The sequence below is a fragment of the Zophobas morio genome, unplaced genomic scaffold (genome assembly GCF_036711695.1).
Source record: "Zophobas morio isolate AGI-343-1 ecotype UQ-CSIRO unplaced genomic scaffold, CSIRO_AGI_Zmor_V1 ptg000038l, whole genome shotgun sequence".
Taxonomy (NCBI): Eukaryota; Metazoa; Arthropoda; class Insecta; order Coleoptera; family Tenebrionidae; genus Zophobas; species Zophobas morio.
The window spans coordinates 3,606,099-3,628,628 of record NW_026972143.1 but is presented as its reverse complement, the minus strand read 5'-3'; the positions used below and the strand labels follow the sequence as shown (position 1 = coordinate 3,628,628).

General features: G+C 32.5%; 2 protein-coding genes and 1 long non-coding RNA gene across 5 annotated transcripts; 2 read left to right on the top strand and 1 right to left on the bottom strand.

The window, feature by feature from the left end:
• The first annotated feature begins 126 nt into the window (after positions 1–126).
• Positions 127–1,128, top strand: LOC135140153 (transport and Golgi organization protein 2). The gene is made up of 2 exons (XM_064070575.1): positions 127–265; positions 311–1,128. Exons 1-2 carry the CDS (start codon positions 127–129, stop codon positions 982–984), a joined length of 813 nt encoding a protein of 270 aa, XP_063926645.1. The 3' UTR covers positions 985–1,128.
• A 141-nt stretch (positions 1,129–1,269) lies between these two features.
• On the bottom strand, positions 1,270–16,478 carry LOC135140150 (uncharacterized). Of its 3 annotated transcripts, none has more exons than XM_064070571.1 (8): positions 15,972–16,478; positions 15,263–15,608; positions 14,998–15,216; positions 14,139–14,246; positions 13,525–13,661; positions 12,394–13,476; positions 2,335–2,761; positions 1,270–2,278 (listed from the first exon to the last, which is right to left on the bottom strand). In XM_064070571.1, the coding sequence occupies exons 1-8, from the start codon at positions 16,122–16,124 to the stop codon at positions 2,214–2,216; spliced, it is 2,538 nt and encodes an 845-aa protein (XP_063926641.1). In that variant the 5' UTR covers positions 16,125–16,478; the 3' UTR covers positions 1,270–2,213. The 3 variants fall into 3 exon arrangements, with proteins under 3 accessions (XP_063926641.1, XP_063926642.1, XP_063926643.1); XM_064070572.1 differs by having other exon boundaries at positions 14,139–14,237; XM_064070573.1 differs by lacking the exon at positions 14,139–14,246.
• Positions 14,213–14,916, top strand: LOC135140155 (uncharacterized). Its single transcript, XR_010282233.1, has 2 exons — positions 14,213–14,713; positions 14,768–14,916. It is a non-coding gene; the product is annotated as an uncharacterized LOC135140155 (long non-coding RNA).
• Positions 16,479–22,530: the final 6,052 nt, after the last annotated feature.

Below are 22,530 nucleotides of genomic sequence, written 5' to 3'. Positions count from 1 at the left end.
TTTAAATAACAGATGGAAACAATGGTCAGAGATCCTCTTATCTGGGCCCGGTTTACTTTGACCACGTGATAACAATGAACTGAGTACAATTTAAATTAATCAAAGCTGAGGGGTCAGTGACTGAAGATGTGCATCTTATTTATATATACGAACCCCAGTCCGCCCCAAGGGGGCTACAGACTCGTCGTGGCGTCGAACCGAGACGAGTTCTACAAAAGACCGGCTAAGGGGGCGTTCAAATGCGCGGACACGGACATCATCGGAGGTAAAACTGGCAACTTTTTGACAGATTAGTGAAACGGGGTTACAGGTAGAGACATGGAGCCGGGGCGCGAAGGCGGCATGTGGCTGGGGCTGTCGCTAAAACCACCGGTGATCAAATTCGCCACGCTTTTAAACGTGACGGGGGAGAAAAAACCGGCCACGTTGGGTCGGGGCCCCCTCGTTTTCGACTACTTGAAGACCGACCAGACGGCTGCGGAATACGCTAGTAACTTGCAAGGGGGTAAATATAGCGCTTTCAATTTAGTCATGATGGAAGTGACCAAAGACGAGTCCTGTACGTACCACCACAGCAACTCCCCACAGGCCACTTATGACTACGTCGGGCGACAAGTTTTGGCTTTCGGGAACAGCACACCAGACGCACCTTTCACGAAAGTCACAAATGGGAAGGCGAAATTTGAGAAAATTATCAATGAGAGTACGGGGAGAGATGAATTGGTCGATAAATTAGTGGGGTTGTTGAAGTGTGAAGACTTGCATTTACCTGATCCTGAACTGCAGAGGAGAGCCCCTGGAGGGATTAATTTTTTGAGTTCGATTTATGTCAACATGAAAGATGGAGGTTATGGCACGCGAACACACTCGGTGGTTTTGGTTGACGATAAGTGCAACGTCGAGTTCATTGAGCATACCATGAGGGAACCCATTGATTCCATGGACCCCAAATGGGACGTTACTACCATAAAATCGCAGTTGTAAATCACCCACCAGACCAGATATGTCAAATGTCAAAGTTGTCATTCTAGGTGGCGCCACCGTCGGTGTAATTTTTATTTCGTTTCTGCAGTTTCTGTATCGTTATTATTACTTGAATTGATTAAAAAAACACACGGTATATCAGAACACTGTTTGTTTAATGGGTGTCGTTTGTGGGGATTGGGTATCAATAGGTTTAAGCTTGTCGAGGGTGTTTTGTGTAGGTGGCGCCACTTTCGCTCGCCAGTCGTAGTATACCCGGTGATCAAGTGTAAGCAATACAGGGTGTGAATAAATAATCGTATATTTTTATCAAAGCAATGAACATATTTAAATTCTGTTCATGGTAAACATATTTAAAAGTGTAACAATAATTTTAAAGAATCAAATACAAACTATAAAATTACTCGAAAGAGAGACTTATTAACTTCCAACTTCGTAAGTACAAAGCGGTTCGGAAAATAAATGATTTAACAATGTAACGAAAAAGAATCGACAACTCGTGAGTTGGAGTGGTCGACTGATACTTCTCAATTATCATCGGTATAAAATCTAGCGCCTTTCTAGCTAGACTGTCTAAATTTCGAAAAAAAGTCTAATAACAGCTAAATTAAATGACTTAGCTCGCTTTTAATACAACTATGTTACATTTATTACTGCGCCTCGTAGTTGTTACTGTTTGAAAGTTTGAGTTTCAAATAGTAAAACCTCGCACACAAAAAAAAAACGAATAAATAAACATTGTTAAAGAGTCAACTTTAACTTGATATCTATTTAAATGAATCTGGCGTATTGGCACGTTTCTACTCACAATTTCCAGAAGTTATATCTTGCTAATAAATGCAACCGAAATCAAACGTTACAATACGCCACTTAAAATCGTTATATATTTATGTCTAATATACATCAAACATTTTTATTTAGTTTTTTCTTCTTCATAAGCTATAATACAAACGCTACAGCGATGAAACGAGTGTCCAACTTTGCTAATCACCTAAATGTATGCACAGCGTCTTTAGTTGAAGGAGAAGCCTACAATTTGGTACAATTACACTGCTATGTTACATTTTTTTTTACATATTTATAGAATTTTAGCTTAAATTCGATACCCCCCATAAATAACTCAAATAAATAAGTTTCACCCCTAATTTCGAGAAATTAAACTTAGCTTATTGTTCCCGTGTCCTCCAAATTGCACTACCGCACTCCACCCCTGACTAGTATGTACACGCCTACAACAAATCCGAATAGTACTGCACTTTACCGTTCGATATATTCACCACCGCCTCGTCCCAAGCTGCAACAAACAGAAAGTTAGCTCCGCCCTCTAGTCGGCTGGCTCCGCCTACTCACCCGCGCCGATGTAGCTGACGATCTTGTCGTGGTTGTGCGACGTCGTGGTGTACGCCTCCGGCGGGACGTACCTCGAAATGAAGTCCTCGCAGCAGAAGTCCTTGTTGTCTTCGGATAAGAGTTGCTCGTTTATGTCGAAACCGAACACCAAACCGGGCACTTCCTTGCTGTTACCGTAACCGCTCAGAATGACGACGGGCGGCCGCAGGTCCACGCTAGTTCGGTTTTCACTTATATCACAGTCTATACTACAGTCATTGCCGTTGTTTAGGAGGGGGCTCGGGTCGTAGCAGTTCAGGTTCGACGCCACCGCCGTGTGGTGGCCCTGGTTGATGAGTTGCATCTTTTCGATGGTCTGGACGTCGGGGATGTCGGGTGGTAACGATGAACTGTAGCCCAGTTCGGGGGGGTCGTGGGGCGGCGGCATCTGCCACAAAAAAATAACAAAATTAAATCTATGTAAAGTAATTAAAATCAGACGGAAACGGGGGACCTACTTCTTCATACTCAAAATAAAACATAAAAGTAGTCATTCGCCGGACAGACGCAATATACAGACATGCAAAAAATCAATTTGTCGTAGAAAGGTAGAAAACGTCAAACCACTTGCATTAATACAAGTACATGAATAATTACTGTTACAGCGGTACGCGCGATATGATTAATTGTGTTGATAAGGTCGAAATTTCTTTAACAACCTATGGAATTGACGCACTTATGTTAGTGCTAGTTTAGGTCGTTAATTGCACTGTTCACATAATGTGTAGTCAAATCCTCGATTTATTAAAGCGGCACATTAAAATTTAAATGACTGGTCGTTGGTATGAGAATATCACCTTTATGAATTGTATTTGCGTTCTGTGACTTTTCTCTTTATGGATTATTTGATACAAGTCTGGATCGTGTTTAATTTAACGCCCACTTTTGTTATGACCAGCAGTAAAACACACGTCTGCGATTTCACGATAGCGTTCCCGTTTTAGCTCAAGATAACTAGGAATTTCAATGACAAAATTGAGATAAATTAATGCAATGAGTTGCGCTTAGTTCAGATAACGGATCGGACTAGTTATGGATTTGTCAAAAGTAAAATTTATTAAAGTTCACAATTGTTGGAAATCGTAAAAATTATTATTGTCCAACATAATAGCTATTTTATGTAATACGTTTTATAGACGCCAGTTTAGTCACGAGTTTATTTAATCATGAGCGGAGCAAGTGTTTAAAAAGCGAGTGTTTTTAAACTACCTTTATTAATTGATTGCTTCTACTTAATGCGATATTCTTAAAATGCACGTAAAATATCACAACAATCAGTCCAGTAGTTTTGAAAATTATGATCTTAGAAAAATATTACATTGGTTATTCATCAAATGGACTACTTTCGTTTAAGCCCGAAAAAAAAAGAGAAATTGGTCGAAAATTATTTCGACAGAACTTCCCTCGCCCTTTAGATATAGTCTGAAAAATCCCGCAAATTCCGCGGTATATCGATAAACCGAAAAATTAAAAAATCGAACATTAAAATATCGATAAAATTTAAAAAATCTAGAAATTTAAAAATCCACAAATCGAAGTCGAATAATTTTATAAATCGAAAAACCGAGATGCCAAGAAATCGAATAAAAAAATTGTAAAATTAAACAAACAAAAATTTAAAAGTTCGAAAACGTGAAAAATCGAAGAACTGAAAAATTAAAACATGAAAAATTGAAAAAATTGAAAGATCTGAAATTTAAAATCGAAAAATTTAAATAAAAAAATTGACAAATAAAAATTAAAAAATCAAAAGATCCAGCAATCAACAAACCGAAAACTTAAAATATCGAAAAAATTGAAAAAATCTAGAAATTTAAAAATCCAGGAATCCAAAAATCGAAGTCGAACAATTTTATAAATCGAAAAACCGAGATGCCAAGAAATCGAATCAAAAAATTGTAAAAATAAACAAACAAAAATTTAAGAGTTCGAAAACGTGAAAAATCGAACAACTGAAAAATTAAAACATCAAAAATTGAAAAAATTGAAACATCTGAAATTTAAAATCGAAAAATTCAAATAAAAAAATTGACAAATAAAAATTAAAAAATCAAAAGATCCAGCAATCAACAAACCGAAAACTTAAAATATCGAAAAAATTGAAAAAATCTAGAAATTTAAAAATCCAGGAATCCAAAAATCGAAGTCGAACAATTTTATAAATCGAAAAACCGAGATGCCAAGAAATCGAATCAAAAAATTGTAAAAATAAACAAACAAAAATTTAAAAGTTCGAAAACGTGAAAAATCGAACAACTGAAAAATTAAAACATCAAAAATTGAAAAAATTGAAACATCTGAAATTTAAAATCGAAAAATTGGATTAAAAAATTTGACAAATCAAAAATTAAAAAATCAAAAGATCCAGCAACCAACAAACCGAAAAATTAAAATATCGAAAAAATTTAAAAATGATGCCAAGAAATCGAATCAAAAAATTGTAAAAATAAACAAATAAAAATTTCAAAGTTCGAAAACGTGAAAAATCGAAGAACTGAAAAATTAAAAACATCAAAAATCGAAAAAATTGAAAGATCTGAAATTTAAAATAGAAAAATTGAAATAAAAAAAATGACAAATCAAAAATTAAAAAATCAAAAGATCTAGCAATCAAAAAACCGAAAAATTAAAATATCGAAAAAATTGAAAAATTTAGAAATTGATTGAAAAACACCCAAAACTGAACTGTTGAAAAAATGAAAAATCAAAAGCTTGAAAAATCGGGAAATCTAAAAATCGAAATGTCGAACAATTTTATAAATCGAAAAACAGATGCCAAGAAATCGAATCAAAAAATTGTAAAATTGAAAAATCAAAAATTTAAGAACTGAAAAAATTAAAAAATCGAAAAGACGAAAAAGCGAAAAACCGAGAAATCGAAAAATCCAAAATATCAAAAATAGAAAACTTAAAAAAGTACTCAAAATATCAAACATTTTTCCGAGAAGTCGAAAAATCGAAAAATTAAAATATCGAAAAAACAAAAAATAAAAAAATTTAAAAATCCAGAAATTTCAAAATCGAAAAGTCGAACAATTTTATAAATCGAAAAACCGAGATGCCAAGAAATCGAATCAAAAAATTGTAAAAACAAACAAAAATTTAAAAGTTCGAAAACCTGAAAAATGGAAGAATTGAAAAATTAAAACATCAAAAATTGAAATTTAAAATCGAAAAATTGAAATTAAAAAACTGACAAATCAAAAATTAAAAAATTAAAAGATCCAGCAATCAACAAACCGAAAAATTAAAATATCGAAAAAATTGAAAAAATTTAGAAATAGACTGAAAAACTCCCAAAATTGAACTGTTGAAAAAATGAATAATCAAAAACTTGAAAAATCGGGAAATCTAAAAATCGAAATGTCGAACAATTTTATAAGTCGAAAAACTGAGATGCCAAGAAATCGAATCAAAAAATTGTAAAATTGAAAAATAAAAAATTTAAGAACCGAAAAAATTAAAAAATCGAAAAACCGAGAAATCGAAAACTCCAAAATATCAAAAAAAAAAGAAAAATTAAAAAAAAAGTACTCGAACAATCAAACATTTTAATCTAAAAAATCGAAATTCGAGAAATCGAAAAATCGAAAAATTAAAATATAGAAAAAATGAAAAATAAAAAAGTTAAAAAAATCGAGAAAAAATTTATAAAACGAAAAACCAAGACGCTAAGAAATTGATTCAAAAAATAGTAAAATTGGAAAAACAAAAATTTAAGAACAGGAAAAATTTAAAAATCGAAGACGAAAAATCGAAAAATCCAAAATAGCAAAAATAGAAAAATTGAAAAAAAAGTACTCGAAAAATCAAAAATTTTAATTGAAAAAATCGAAAATCGAGAAGTCGAAAAATCTAAAAATTTAAAAATTGAAAAGTCGAACAATTTCATAAACCGAAAAACCGAGATGCCAAAAAATTGATTTAAAAAATCGTAAAATTGGAAAAACAAAAAATTTAAAATTAGAAAAACTGAAAAATCGAAAAACCGAGAAATCGAAAAATCCAAAAATTTTAAAAATGGCAAAATTGGGACATGGAAAAAGTGAAAAATCGGAACATTGAAGAATTGGAAAATCGAAAAGTCCAAAAATCAAAACACTGAAATTTGAAAAACTGAAACATCGAGAAACGAAACAAAACGAAACAACGAAAGATTGAAAATCGGAAAGAAAAGAAGTTAAAAAATCGGAACATTAAAAAAATCGTGACTCCAAAAATCAAACAATCAAAATATCGAAATCTCGATAAAGCGAGAAATCAAAAAACTGAAAAATCGAAAAATCAAAAACTTTAATCGAAAAAATCGAAATCGGAAAAGATGAAAAATCGAAAGGTTAAGCAATCGAAATATCAATAATCGAAAAAATCGAAAAAATCGAGGAAGTGAATGAAAAACTCCCAAAATTGAACTGTTCAAAAAATAAAAAATCAAAAACTTGAAAAAATCGAGAAATTTAAAAATCGAAAACTCGAACAATTTTATGAATCTAAAAACCGAGATGCCAAGATTTCAAATCAAGAAATCGAAGAACTGAAAAATTCAAACAGCAAAAATTAGAAAATTGGAAAAATCCAAAATTCAAAAATTGAAAAAATTAAAAAATCGAAGATGAAAAGCGAAAAATCCAAAATTTAAAAAATGGAAAAATTGAAATGAAAAATTTTAATCGAAAAAATCGAAATTTAAGAAGTTGAAAATCAAAACATCAAAAAATCGAATAACTAAAATATCAAAAAAATTGAAAAATCGCGAAATTGATTGAAAAACTCCCAAAATTGAACTGCTCAAAAAATTAAAAACTTGAAAAACCGAGAAAGTTGAACAATTTTATACATCGACAAACCGAGTAGCGAAGAAATCGAATCAAAAAATCATAAAATTTGAAGATCAAAAATTTTTTAAATTTAGAAAAACTGAAAAATCGAAGCACTGAAAAATTGAAACATCAAAAATTGGAAAAATTGAAAAATCCAAAAATTTAAAAATTGCAAAAATTGAAAAATCCAAAAATTTAAAAATTGCAAAAATTAAAAAATCAAAAAACCCAGCAACCCAAAAATACAAAAATTAAAAAGTGGAAAAACTGAAAAATCAGGAAACTGAAAAATCGAGAAACTGAAAAATTCTAAAATTGAAATGACGAAAAATTGGGACACGGAAAAAGTGAAAAACCGGAAAGTCCAAAAATCAAAACATTGAAATTTGAAAAACTGAAACATCAAAAGATTGAAAACGCGATAAGCCGAGAAGTGGAAAAAAATTTTAAAATCGATAACTCGAAAATTCGAACAATCAAAATATCGAAATCTCGATAAATCGAGAAATCAAAAACTGAAAAATTGAAAAATCAAAAATTTTAAACATCGTAAAATTGAAAAGCCGAAAATCCAAAACCTAGAAGTCGAAATATTCATCAAAAAACTGAAAAATCTAAAATTGAAAAATTGGAAAAATTGAAAAATCGAAATACCTAAAAATCGAAATATTGAATTGAAAAATCTAAAAATGAAAAAATCGAAGAAAAATTAAAGAATAAAAAAATTCAAAAATCCCAAAACTTAAACATCGAAAAATTGAGAAATCGAGACTTTGAAAAGAAAAACCGAAGTTGAAAAATCGAAAGATCAAAAAATCGAAAAATTTTTAAAACTCCCAAAATTGAACTGTTGAAAAAATGAACAATCAAGAAATCTAAAAATCGAATAAAAAAAATCGTAAAATTGAAAAATCATTTTAAAAATTCGAAACACTGAAAAAGCGAACTGAAAAACTGAAACATCAAAAATTCGACAAATTGAAAAATCTAAAATTTAATGGAAAAATTAAAAAATCGAAAACACGAAAAATCGATAAATCCAAAATTTTAAAAATACAAAACTTGAAAAATTAAAAACCTGAAAAATCGAGAAATTCAAAAGTTCCAAAATTAAAATGACCAAAAATTGGGAAATCGAAAAATGAAAAATCGGAACATCGAAGAATTGGAAAATCGAAAGTCGAAAAATTGAAAAATTAAGAAATCTAAAAAGCCCAAAATCGAAAAATCGAAGTTAAAAATTTCAAATAAAAATAACCTCGAGAAATCGCAAAACTGAAAAATCAAAAAATCAAAAACTTTAAAAGTCGTAAAATTGAAAAACCGAAAATCTAAAACCGAGAGGTGGAAAAATCGAAAAATCGAAACATCAAAAAACTGAAAAATCTAAAATTTAAAAATCGACGAAAAATTGAAGAATCAAAAAATCCCAAAACTGAAGCATTGAAAAATTAAGGAATCGAGAATTTGAAAAGCCTGAAATCGAAGTCGAAAATTTAAAAAATAGGAAAATCAAAAACCTGAAAAATCGAACAATTGAAAGTCGAAAAACCGATAAGTCGAAGAACCGAAACACCGAAATTTGGAAAACTGAAACATCAAGTAACGAAACATCAAAAGATTGAGAAATCGAAATCGTCCAAAATCGAAAAATCAAAATATCGAAATCTCGATAAATCGAGAGATATCGCAAAACTGAAAAATCAAAAATCTTAAAAATCGTAAAATTGAAAAACCGAAAATTTAAAACCGACCAGTCGAAATATCGAGAAATCGAAACATCAAAAAACTGAAAACCTTAAATTTAAAAATTCGAAAAATTGAAAAACAGAAATATCGAAAAACTGAAAAATCGAAATATGTATTGAAAATCTGAAAAATCGTAAGTCGAAAAACCGATAAGTTGAACAATCGAAATTTGAAAAACTGAAACCCCGAGTAACGAAACATCACAAGATTGAGAAATCGAAAAACCAAAGATTCTAAAAATCGTAAAATTGGAAAACCAAAAATCTAAAAGGGAAGTCGAAAATCTAAAATTTAAAATTTGAAAAATTGAAATGTCGAACGACTGAAAAATCGAGAAATCGAAGAAAAATTAAAGAATGAAAAAATTCAAAAATCTCAAAACTGAAACATCGAAAAATCAAAACCTTGAAAGATCGAAAAATTGAAGAGTCGAAAAACCACAAAATCGAAAAATTTAGAAATGCAGAAATCCAAAAACCGAAAATTTAGAATCGTCAAAAATTGAAAATTCGAAATATTTAAAAATGAAACGAAGAATGAAAAATGAAAAAATCGAGGAATTGAAAATTTGAAGAATCGAAAAACTGAAGAATCTCGACACTCAAATATCGAAAAAAATTAAGTACATACATGTATTAATCAAAAAATCGAAATTCGAGAAACTGAAAAATTGAAAGACTGAAAAACTCCAAAACTGCAATATCGAAAAACTGAGAAATCAAAAGTTGAAAAATCGAGAAATAGAAAAGCCAAAAAATAGAAAAATTGTTACATATTTTGATTTATTTCCAAAAATCTCCATGTCTAGACTAAAGATTCAACACGAATTCATTCACAAGGCACAATTTGAGGACTATGTTCCTTTTTAACATTTAAATAACATTTATTCTACAAAATTGTAAGCTGACATCATCAATTCCTGAGGAGAGGAGGGATAAATGAATAAATTTTGATCAACAATTTACCACGCTTCCGAAAACCTTAAAATAAACGGTTTGCATGATATCAAACCGATTGATCTGTAAAATGTTATACTATTTTGATTTTTTTTTTTTTTTTCAAAAATCTAGATGCCCAAGGTAAAACTCCACACCGATCCATAAATCAAAAATGGAAAAGTACGTTATTTTATAAAATTTAATTAAGATTTTTTATTACTGTAAAATTTGGAGATAATCTGTCTAATAAAAATCCGGACAAACAGCAGGCAGACACACAGATGGAAACGGGAGACCTACTTTTTTCGTACTCTAGAGATTATGCGACGTCGAGAAAACATGAAATTGGCAAGTCGCCCGATGGACTCGATTAAAACTTACCACTAATTCACGCATCTTCTAAAATCTAATTCGCTACACTAACTTATTCACTAAAAACACAACTACACCAGAAAAAAGTAGTCAGTTAGTCGTCTTATTAAACCGCCACATACAAAATGCTTAGTCGACGAAAGACAGTCAAATACACCGTGTACTGTTCAGATGAAAATAACAAGCAATCCCAACATGTTTTTCTGTACAAAATTTTCTTTCTCGCCCCCTCTCCCCTACCTGATAGGCCATACGGTTATTGAAAGGAAATTAGTGAATATTGGTGAACTAACCCGGCCTAAGTTAGACAGGGATTATAGAAACAAATAAATACTTTCTAAGGCCAGTTCATGGAACACGACGGCATCCGTTTATACAAAGCTAAATTAGGGAAAGGTAGATAAAATGGGAATTAAGGGTATGCTGCAGGTAGCTGACTTAGTGGTAAAATACAAGGGGTACAATGGTCAGTTTTATGAAAATTTACGACCTCTTTAATTTGACTCGAGTACATCGTCCTGGACCTCCCCCTCATAAATCATTGGTCATAATACTATTAAAGGGTTTATTTGAAAATTTTCGAGAGGTAGGTTATGAATTAATGAATTTAAAAACATTATTCTTTAATTAAAAACCATACACCGCAATGTTATGCAACAAGTTTTATAAACGTCGCTTTAGTCACGAGCGGAGCGAGTGTTTAAAAAACGAGTATCTAAAGACGTTTATAAACTACCTTTGTCAAACTATTACTTCTACTCTTACTTTCGTTGCTGGAAAATTTTCGAGAGTGCCACTTAAAATTGCATAAAAAATTCATTATTCCCCAAAGACTATAAAAATGACTATAAAAACACGAATCTTTTATTAAAAACCATATAGCGGAGTCGAACATAAAAAATGTTTTCTCGCTCATTATTTACATAGGTATACGATTCTGTAGTTTCCAAGATAAGTACATTATTTTCCATATTTTATGTAATATTTACTCAGCAAAATTTTGGGACGTCATCCATTTTTTGGTAGGATTTATTACATCACATCAGTCCAGTAGTTTTGCAGTGTCTTAAATTCGAATAAAAATCAAAATGTTGTCAAAATCAACGTCAAAAACAAATTTTTCACAAGATAACCACGTTTAATGCGTCGAAAAATGTTACGGCTATAAAAATATACAACCTTTCACTATATTTTCTGGGATTAAAAGCATCTATTACTTGATTAATGTTACGCAATATAAACGTCAACATTTTATGGTCGTTTCTCAGCATAAAATCCTGCGCCCACCATATTATGAAAATCAATCATTCAAGATTTGTATAACGAGTAAAAGGATAAAATTATAAAGTTTAATTGCGGAAAAAAAATCACGTTACCGCAATTATTTTTTTGAAATAAACGCAAAATAGTGAGTGAACATCCTTGAAGTTTGCAACAGACCACAACACATTTCATCATTGCACAAGATTCAGATTTAAATTACTGTGAAACATTTCTGCAATATTATGGACTGTTTAATCAACTTTTACACTTCATGCATAATAAACCTAGGCATTCTATAGCAAAAAAAAAAAAAAAAATCGTAAACCATATCTTCAACAACACGACCGATTTCTCATTTCCGTTTTATCTAAAAAAAAAAATACTCCAATTACACTTATAATGAACTTCAGATTACAAAGATGACTCAAAATTATCAACTGCTGAGTAACGTTATGTATTAATTTCAAGCAACGGAATTTTTTAAACGCACATGATACTTAATTAGTTTTCTAGAACGTCGAGTGTAAAATAATTATAGAAGTAATTAATTAATTACCAAACCAGTTCCTCGGTAATTAAAATGTTATAACTTTGTTACACTGGAAGTGAATATTGCACGTCATGACATTTGTGATTTAAAGTCACTGAAAATGACTCATTCTTTCAGGTTCTTTGCAAAAAACCAACTTTTACACTTTCTCTTTGAAATTCTTGAAACGACGTAAAATCCAACAAATAAATGTCAAACTAAAAATGGAATCAAGTGGTCGTTGTCTCAAACGTCATTTACGTCACAACCGTCAAACCCACCAATGACAATTATTTGCAAAAATCATCGCAAAAAACATAACCTCACTTCTCCCCCCTACAATACTCACCCCATGATCGTTCTGTAAATTATTCTCCGTCCCACACCCCACCGTCGTTTTATTCACGTTATTTTTAACGTTCTTGTTAGCGTTTATGTTCCTATTAATTTTATTGCTGTTTTTCGTTTTGTCCACGTTCACTTGCACCGCAACTTGTTTAGTAATCGCCGGGAAATTCTTAATATTATGAACATCGGGTGGTGTATTTTTAGCACTAGGACTCGTATCGACGTTGTTCATTTTAATATAATCACACACGATTTGGTTCGAGACGCACTTAACCTCATCTTTTGGCACTTTATCGACCTTCTTCTCCTTCGGTTTGTCGCTGTTCTTCGCCATCTCGGCGTACGAAATCGGCATGTTCAAGCGGGCCGTCGCCAGATCAAGCCTCTGAGTATCAATAGGCAATGAATGAACTGAGTCCACGTCCGAGGAATCGTTAGATTTCTCGCTATGAGGCACCGAACACGCCGACTTCCTCCGCAACTCGGGCGAAGGCCCCCTCGTGGCCGTCTTCGTGGGGTTCGCCGACGCCTTCGTCCTGCCGCTGATCGAATTCCGACGCTTTTTGCTCTTCTTTTTCTTAGTGACGACGCGGAACTCCGCGCTCTCCAAGTTTTCAGCCGAAGCGTTACTGTACAGATTCTGCAGGGGCAAAGGCTCCATGTTGCCCCACGACCGCCTTTCGCGCGGCTTGTCCGTACTGTTCTTATTGTTCCGCAAAACCACCTTGTCTTTGTTGAACTCAAAATCGTCCAAGTTGGTCGTCGAGATCTCACCCAGCGAGTTGCTCTTCTTCAATTTCGACCGGTTGTCTTTGCTCTTGGACGAGTGGGCGCGCTTCTTCGACTTGCTGGTGTCGTCCGAGGAGTGCCGATTCAGCTGCTTGGACTTAATGGAACGCTTCTCGTTTTGGTCGTCCGTGATCCCAATGAACTCCATCAGTTTGTCGATGTCGGAGATGATGTCGCTGCGGTGCCCCTCGACGTTCTCGGCGTTGCAGACGACGACGTTCTTGTCGGTTTGGAGTTTCTTCTTTTTCGTTTTGACGGAAGGCTGGTGCAGGGCGTTGCCGTTCTCGTCGACTTTCTGAAAACGGGGGCGATTAAATCGCGCTCGTTACAATCTAGGTGTTACCTTGGTGTCGTTGGAAATCCGCAGGGTGCTGGCGCAGTCAGATCCGATGATTGGGGTGACCGACTTGGTGCTGGAGCAGTTCTTGCGTTCGCCGGCTTGATCAAACTGTGGGAACGAAATGGGGCCGTCCACTTCATCTAAACAAAAAATTCTACTTTCAAAAAAAGTGTAACAGGTGGCGATTTTTCGACACATAACCTCACTTTTTCTTTGTGTTTTTTTGGTTTGACAGATTATGATTTGCGCCTACTTTGATCTTAAATGATGGGTTATCGCCGAGCGACCACTTTTGCGATAAAACATGCGAAAAACTTCAGTGAAAAAAAATTACCAGGTGCGGTTGACAATTTGAAAATGGTGTCGGGAGCGTGACCGTACGAAAACCACATTTTCATCGTTTTTTCAAGGGGTAATGAGGGTTCAACACGAGCACGAACACCGACATTCGCTATAATCAATTATTTTTAATGATAAAATAAAAATCGGCAATAAATGTCATTCGATGACAAGTGACTTCGCCGTTCCGTCACTACCAACCGCGAAACTAAAAATAACCATGGATGCATGATGGATGCAATTTTTGCCAAAATCGCACAATGGAAAAGAGTACTTACTATCAGGGCCACCCCTAGACATGAATACATGGAAAACGGGTACTCTCGGTTGCAGCCCTTTCTTTTCCACGGTCCGATTTCGATCAATGTCGCCGTATTCTGAAACATCTAGTCACAAATAATTTTCTCTCTGGAGGAGCAAAAACCCTGATTAATTAACACAAAAATCCACCTTGACCAGAGTAAATAGAGTGTGAAGAGTTTTTGCAAATAATAGGAACTATTTCATTGTGCAATTGTGCCAACCACAACGAACGATAACTTTGACAGCCATGCCTACTACGACTAACGCATCCACTACTATCCATTCAGGAACTTGTTGGATAAGGCGGCTGCGGTTTAACGTTTCGACGTTGGACAAACTGTTTGACGCAGAAAATGTCAATTGTGAATCCACTTAACTTAAAAGAAGAATTTATTTACAAAATTAGTAAATGTGTACTTGTTATTTCAAAACCTGGAATATTTATAAGTCAACAGAATTCCTGCAAAGACCGAAATTTCAAATATGAACCAAGAGGTTGTTCTTCATACAAAATTATCATTACAAATACAAAGTACAAGATATGTTTTACGTGAGTATAAAGTGTCTAAAGTTAACCGTTTTAGAAAATCCTTACAACTTTCAGTAGTTTTAAGAGAAAATGGCGTCACCAAAAGTCATTTGACGTTTTCCTGGCATCTGATTGGTTGCAACCTGAATTATTTACACATAAGGTTGAAAATGTAACTGTAGTCGCCACAGAATAACCTGAATTACAATAGGTAAAGCAAGTTTTACACACATTTTCAAGGCCAACCTTTACCCAAAAAGTTCCTGCTACTCAGACCGTAAGCAATAAGTTTAAAAGTTACTTACTGACTTGAAGAGAGGCCCTAGTGGTAAATTTGAGCTGCGGGAGCTCGTTTACTTTCTCTTGGAAGTTTTGGTCGAGCGTATCGTGCTCGAGCAGTCTCTGCTCCTCTACAACATCAGTACTGATTTTCTCCGCCATCTCCTTCTTCTTTCTGGCTTCTTCAAGGAACTGGTAATCATGGCTGATGATCGTGCTCGCGTTGACGTTACAGGGAAGACTCCCTTCAATCGAAATTAGTTTTGTAATGTAAGATTCGGGCTTACTTACCCCCTTCCCGTTGCCTCGCGCTCACGCTCTTCTTAGTTCTGTGTTTGGACGTCTCGAACAACTCCTCCTTGGCCAGGTTGTCGAGACTGCCCCCGTGCATCATATTCTCAGAGATAGAGCTGGGCTTCTTCCTGTGCCTCGAGTTGCGCTTGGCCGAAGGGTTGCAGTAGCGCACTAGCTCGGAGCCCCCGGCCCGCGCGGCCCTCGCATTCCTCTCGTCCTCCTCGGCCTCGTTCAACAGGTGATTGAAGAGCTTGCTCTTCCCTTCCCTGTCTTTCGGGTTCTTGTAGTTGAGGGCCTCATCCAGCAAGCCCTTCAGCTCGCCATCGTTCAAATCCGACAGAGTCTGCAATCGATGATCGATTTTTGAGCACGTTATCGTCACATTTGGAAAAATGAGTGCTTACGCCCAAAATTGCTACGTCACCTGTCAAAAGTCATATGAACGTGGGAACCGGGACAAGGGGGCCTAGTTAGTGCGTGCGACCGCGACACGGTGACGAGAGCGACCGGAGGCGCGACCCGGAGTCTCCGGGGGGCCGTTCACCGCGAACAAGAGCGCTTTTTGGGGCAAATTCACGCACGTCATCGCTCGCCGTCAGCCATTTGTCAGTGCGACCAATGGGGGGGTTTTGGGGAGAATATCGACTTTTCGGCGCAAAGGGGCCGCCGGGGGCCCGCGGGGCCCCCGAGCCGCCGCTCCACCTACCTTATCGTCCTTGTTCTTCTCCTTGGCGCACTTGTCGTGCCGGGGCTTGTCGGGGGCCTTGGGGGCGGAGTCGTTCTCCGGCGAGGGGGCCATTCCGCAAGCACGGCCTACTTTATGGGGGCACTCTTTCACAGGGGCATCGCGATCGAGCATTTGTCACATCGGTCCGACCTCGCCCGAGCGCACTTTTCGCACAGTTTTTGCGTTCTCACGGCGTTTCGGCGGCGTTGGAGGGCGTCGCGGCGTATTTTTCACGCGAAGACTTCCACATTTTCACCGACGGCCATTACAACACATTCGCGAAAATGACAAGCGGAGACGTCACGTGACACAACACGGCGCGACACCGCCGGACGGGGGCCGCTCCGGGCGACCGAAAGGGGGCTTCGGGAGGCCGGGCGCGGAGCTGCGGCCGGAGCACGGGGAAATGGGGTAATTGACCGGTTTGACGATTTTTTCGTGGGGTTTCGGATAACCTGCCAAAAATTTTCAAACGACCTTGACGGTGCGCATGCGCCGACGTGTTCCTAACTTCTCGGGGGAGGTGACGTCAATTTGGTGGTTGCTGGTTTAGGGATATACGGGGCGGCTCTAGAAAATGGCACAAAAATGATTTTTTTTTCTCTATATAAACAGACAGTCCGTTTAACGCCTAGGCTAGAAACGATAACGTATCGAACTTTTTAACCGCACGGATTTGGTAATCATGACGTGAGCTTTCTCATTCTCAAAAAGGCTGTATGGTGGTTTTACTAAATTATAATTTTACACACGTACAGGTTCGAGACGTGAAATGTGAGTTGCATACTCTTATTTATTTAAATTCTGTTAATTATCTTAATTAATTTAAAATTTAAAAGCAGAACAACAAATTATAGACTTCAATTACACCTATTTAAAAAAAAAGTTTTATTTTGCTTTAAATCATATTATTAGAAAAACCTAAACTGACTATTCCTAAAGGCCAATTTTTACAATACAACAATTTTTTTTTTTTTCGATGATGAAGTTGAGCCAATTTTTGAAATAGATATCTTTATAGACTTTAGTTCATAAATACAAGAAAAAATCACCCTCGAAACTACATTAATATATCTATTGACGAAACGTTGCCATCATCAAGTACTACAAACGCATCAAAAACAAGAACAAATTTAATAAAAGGAAAAAATTGTTCTCCTACAGTCCTACTTGAAGAAACTTGAAAATTCCGTGCTCTAGAATAGCAAGAAATTATGTTACATAAGCTACGAACAAGAAACAGAGCCGAAAGGATCAATAAATTAATTATAAACAAATTGATTATATAAAAAAATATTTCCTTGTTTTACAATTTTTCTTAATTTCTCTTTCATTGTATAAAAATTAAGGTGTATCCACAAGTATAAAAATCAAGGTTTATCCAACATAAAAAAATAATTTGCTCATATAACTTCAATAAAGTAAAAATCAGTGACATAAATAACACGCCTGCACTTTTGAGTTGAATTTTTAAATTTTCTATTTTTTTTTTGTTTCTTCAGTTTTTCGATTTCCAATTTTTCGAGTTTTCAAGTTTATATTAATTTTTCAGTTTTTCAATTTCTCAACATTTGAATTTTTCGAATGTTAGATTTTGCAATTTAGTTTTCAATTTTATTTTTTGAATTTTTCAATGTGCAATTTTTTGTTTCGATTTTGTATTTTCTTTATTTTTCAATTAATCGATTTTTCAATTTTTCAGTTTTTCAATGTTCTGATTTTATAATTTGTCTTTTTTTTCAATACGAAATTTTTGAATTTTTTGATTTTTTTTTGTTTGCCATTTTAAAAGATTTTTCACTTTCAGTGTTACGGTTTTAGAATTTTTCCATTTTTCAATAATTGGATTTTAAAACTTTTTCATTTATTCAAATTTAATTTTTCGATTTTGTACTTTTCAATTTCTCGATATTTGATTTTTCAATTTTTCGATGTTTCACTATTACAGTTTTTCGACTTTACAATTTTTCGAGTTTCCAAGTTTAAATTTTTCAATTTTTCAATTTCCCATCATTAAAATCTTTCGATTGTTAGATTTTGCAATTTAGTTTTCAATTTTTAGTTTTTGAATTTTTCAATCTGCAAATTTTTCTTTGGGTTTTTTATTTTTTTTATTTTCCAATTATTCGATTTTTCAATGTTTCAATTTCACAATTTCTTGTTTTTTCAATTTTAATTTTCTTAGTTTTTCGATTTGCGATTTTTCAAATTTTCATGTTTTTTGTTTCTTTAATTTTTAAATTTTGTAAATTTTCGATTTGAAATTTCTCGATTTTCCAGTTTTTCGATTTGCAATTTTTTGTTTCGGTTTTTATTTTCTTTCTTTTTTCAGTTTTTCGGTTTTTCAATGTTCTGATTTTATAATTTATCTTTTTTAAATACTGAATTTTTAAGATTTTTCACTTTCAATGTTACGGTTTTAGAATTTTTACATTTTTCAATTATTGAATTTTAAAACTTTTTCATTTATTCAATTTCTAGATATTTGATTCTAAAATTTTTCCATTTTTTCGACTTTACAGTTTTGAGGATTCAACAATTTTTCTATTTTACAATGTTCTGATTTTACATATATATAATTTATCTTTTTTTCAATACGAAATTTTTGAATTTTTGGATTTTTCAATTTTTTGATTTTCAATGTTTTGTCATTTTAAATATGTGATAATAATTATTTTTAAGATTTTTCATTTTCAATGTTACGGTTTTAAAATTTTTCCACTTTTCAATAAATTGGACTTTAAAACTTGTTATTGTACTGCAAAGTTCTTAGATTCTGCAATTTGTGTTCAATTTTTATTTTTTGAATTTTTCAATTTTGCAATTTCTTGTTTTTTCAATTTTAATTTTCTCAATTTTGCGATTTGCGATTTTTTAAAAATTTTCATGTTTTTGTTCCTTCAATTTTTAAATTTTGCAAATTTTCGATTCAAAATTTCTCGACTTTTCAGTTTTTCGATTCGCAATTTTTCGTTTCGGTTTTCAATGTTCTGACTTTATAATTTATCTTTTTATACTACGAAATTTTTGAATTTTTGGATTTTTCGATTTTTTAATTTTTTTTTGTTTGTCATTTTAAATATGTAATAATACGTAACTATTTTCACGATTTTTCAGTTTTTCAATGTTTCAATATTCCAATTTTGAGGATTCAACAATTGGCCGATTTTAAAATTTTTGGATTTCCTAATTTTTCGATTTGATTTGTTTTTCTGCTTTCCAATTTTTCGATTCATTATTTTTTTTTAGTTTTTAAGCTTTTCGATTTTTAGTTTTTTTAGTTCTCCGAATTGCATTTTTTCGATTTTCACTTTTCCGATTTTGCAATTTTTCGTTTTTTCAGTTTTTCGAATCAATAAAATGGAAAAACTGCACAATTGTAAAATTGAGATATAAAAAATGAAAAAACAAAAAAGTATAAAATGAAAACTTTGAAAAATCTAACTGCAAATCAATAGCTTGAAAAATTGAAGAAACGAAAAATTGAAAAATCGAAAGAACAAAATGTAAAATCGAAATATTGAAAATTAAAAAAGTCTGAAAACCCGATAATCGAAAAATCCAAAAGTTGCAAAATTGAAAAATTTAAAAATTGGAAAATCTAGGAATTGAAAAATCAAAAAAAGAAAATTTGAAGAACTGAAAAAACGAAAAATTATAAATTCGAAAGAAACATTGAAAAAATTAAGAAAATGAAAATTTAAAAATCGGAAAATGAAAAATGAAAATCAACAACTTGGAAAATTGAGGAAACGAAAAATTGAAAAATCGAAAAATAAAAAATTGAGAAACTGAAAAATCGAAAAATGAAAAACTGTAATAACGAAAATTGCAAAAAACGAAAAATATGAGACCGAAAAACTGAAAAATGGAAAAGTTTAAAAATTAATGAAAATGAAAAAACGAAAAATTCTGATATCAAAAAATTGTAACGTCGAAGAAAAAAGAAAAACAAAAAATTGGGCGATTTTCCGATTTGTTTAATTTTCAATATCTCAATTTTACAATGTTTGGTTTTTTTGATTTTTTAAGTTGTTGATTTTTAATTTTTATTTTTTTTCATTTTATACTTTTTAGCTTTTTTAATTTTTATTTTCCAATTTTCCAATTTTTCCATTTTGTTATTCGGAAAAATTAAAAAATAAAAAACTGCAAAATCGAAAAAGAAAAAAAGAAAAAGTATAAAATGAAAGTTTGAGAAAATCTAAAAATTAGAAATCAAACTTAAAAAACTGAAGGAACGAAAAATTGAAAAATTGAAAATCAAAAAAACAAAACATTGTAAAACTGAGGTATGAAAATTAAAGAAATCGAAAAATCGCGTAATTGAGAGATCCAAAAATTGCAAAATTGAAAAATTGAAAAATTAAAAAAATTGAAGAATCGAATAATCGAAAAATTATAAAACGAAAGAAACATCGAAGCAATAAAGGGAATGAAAAATATAAAAATAAAACGAAAAAATTTGAAACTGAGAAAGTGAAAAATCAAAAAATGAAAAATTGCAGTATCGAGAAATCGCAAAATTGATAAACTGCAAAACGAAAAATTGAAAAATTTGGAATTCGAGAAATTGAAAAATTTTTAAAATTAAAGTTGAAAAACAAAAAATTATGTAACTGAAATATTGAAAAATGAAAAAACTGAGAAATTAAAGAAAGTAGAAAAACGAAAAATTGGAGGATACCAATTTTTTCCAAAAATTATAAGATTTTCAAAAAATGAAAAATTGTAGTATCGAGAAATCGCAAAATTGATAAACTGCAAATCGAAAAATTGAAAAATTTGGAAATCGAGAAATTGAAAAATTTTTACAATTAAAGTTGAAAAACAAAAAATTATGAAACTGAAATATTGAAAAATGAAAAAACTGAGAAATTAAAGAAAATGGAAAAACGAAAAATTGGAGGATACCAATTTTTTCGAAAAATTATAAGATTTTAATTTGGGAATTTTATTTTTTTATGATAATCCTGAGTTAATTTGAAATTTTTCTAATTTTCTTTTTGAATAATCATAATTTTTTAAATTTTTCGCTTCCTTGAATCTTACGATTATAGAATTTTTCCATTGTTCAATTATTGGATTTGAAAACTTTTTCACTTATTCGATTTTTCAATTTTTCGATCTTCCAGTGTTACAGTTTTTCGACTTCACAATTTTGACGATTCTATATTTTATAGATTCGATTCGTTTTTTCTTGTTTCCTATTTTTCGATTTTTAAGTTTCTCAATTTTTATTTTATTAATGTTTCATTTATTTGTTTTTTCAGTGCCTCGATTTGCAATTTTTCCATTTTCCACTTATTCGATGTTGAGTTTTTCGTTTTTTCAGTTCAATTTTTTGGTTTTTCGATTTTTAATAAAAAACGAAAAAGTAGGAAATTAAAACTTGAAAAAATTTGAAAAATTGGAATATTAAAAACTGAGAAACTTGAAAATCGAAAAAGTGAAAACAAAAAATTATGTAACTGAAATATGCATTGAAAAATGAAAAAACTGAAAAATTAAAGAAAACGGAAAAACGAAAAATTGGGCACCAAAAAATTGGTCGAAGGTAAGTAAATACAGATTTTTCGAAAAATTATAAGCCTTGAATTTACAAATTTAATTTTTTTATGGGAACCCTGCTTTTACGTTAAAATAACCTGAGATGGAATGATAAACCCCAGCTATCGAGTCATAATATTTGACACATCTCAGACAGGATTCATTCGGAAAAATTTTGAGATGACGTCATCAATGTTTTGAAAGGGGATAAACGAATAAATTTTGATTAACGATTTACCATTAGTTGCTTACGGTAATCAGTAGCTCGAGGGAGAAGGTTTTAAAGGGTGTTTGAATGGTCGACAGGTAGGTTCGGTTTTGGAGAGGTGGAAGCCAGTAAACAAAGAGCTTAGAAAATTCTCGAAACTGGAAGAGAAAGTGAAAGTATTATGAGCATAGGGCAAGTAGACGAAAGAGGACGTGTTTACATTTGTATAGGATTTACATAAATTATAAGTGAGTTTGGGTCGATCACGTGATTTTGTCTAGAGTAAAAACTGAACACGGAATGCACCACATGCGAAAAAGCATCTCATTTTATTAAAATTGAAATAATATGTAAATTTTGAAGATGACATTTAACAATCGGTCCAGTAGTTTCGGAGATTAAATAAAAATTCGAACATACCGCAAACCTAACTTTTCTTACGCCCAGGAACTAAAAATAATTAAACAAAACAGTATATTATTTTTGAATTTTAGCTGCATCTTTAGACTACGCAGCACAGTTTAATCCCGAAAGTCATTTGAATATTGATTTCCATGGTAGGATCGGACGGCGCCATTTCTTGCCCATTCCAGCATACCAACTACTTTAATCAACATAATAAACGTTCATTTGTGAGATAAATTGCGGTTTTGGTTGACCTTTAAAATGGTAATAAAGCCAGTATGGGAGATATTTCGCGGAGACACTATAGAAAAGCATGATTTATTGGTCAAATAAATACGCAATTACCAATACAATTTATAACATAACCAGTGACTA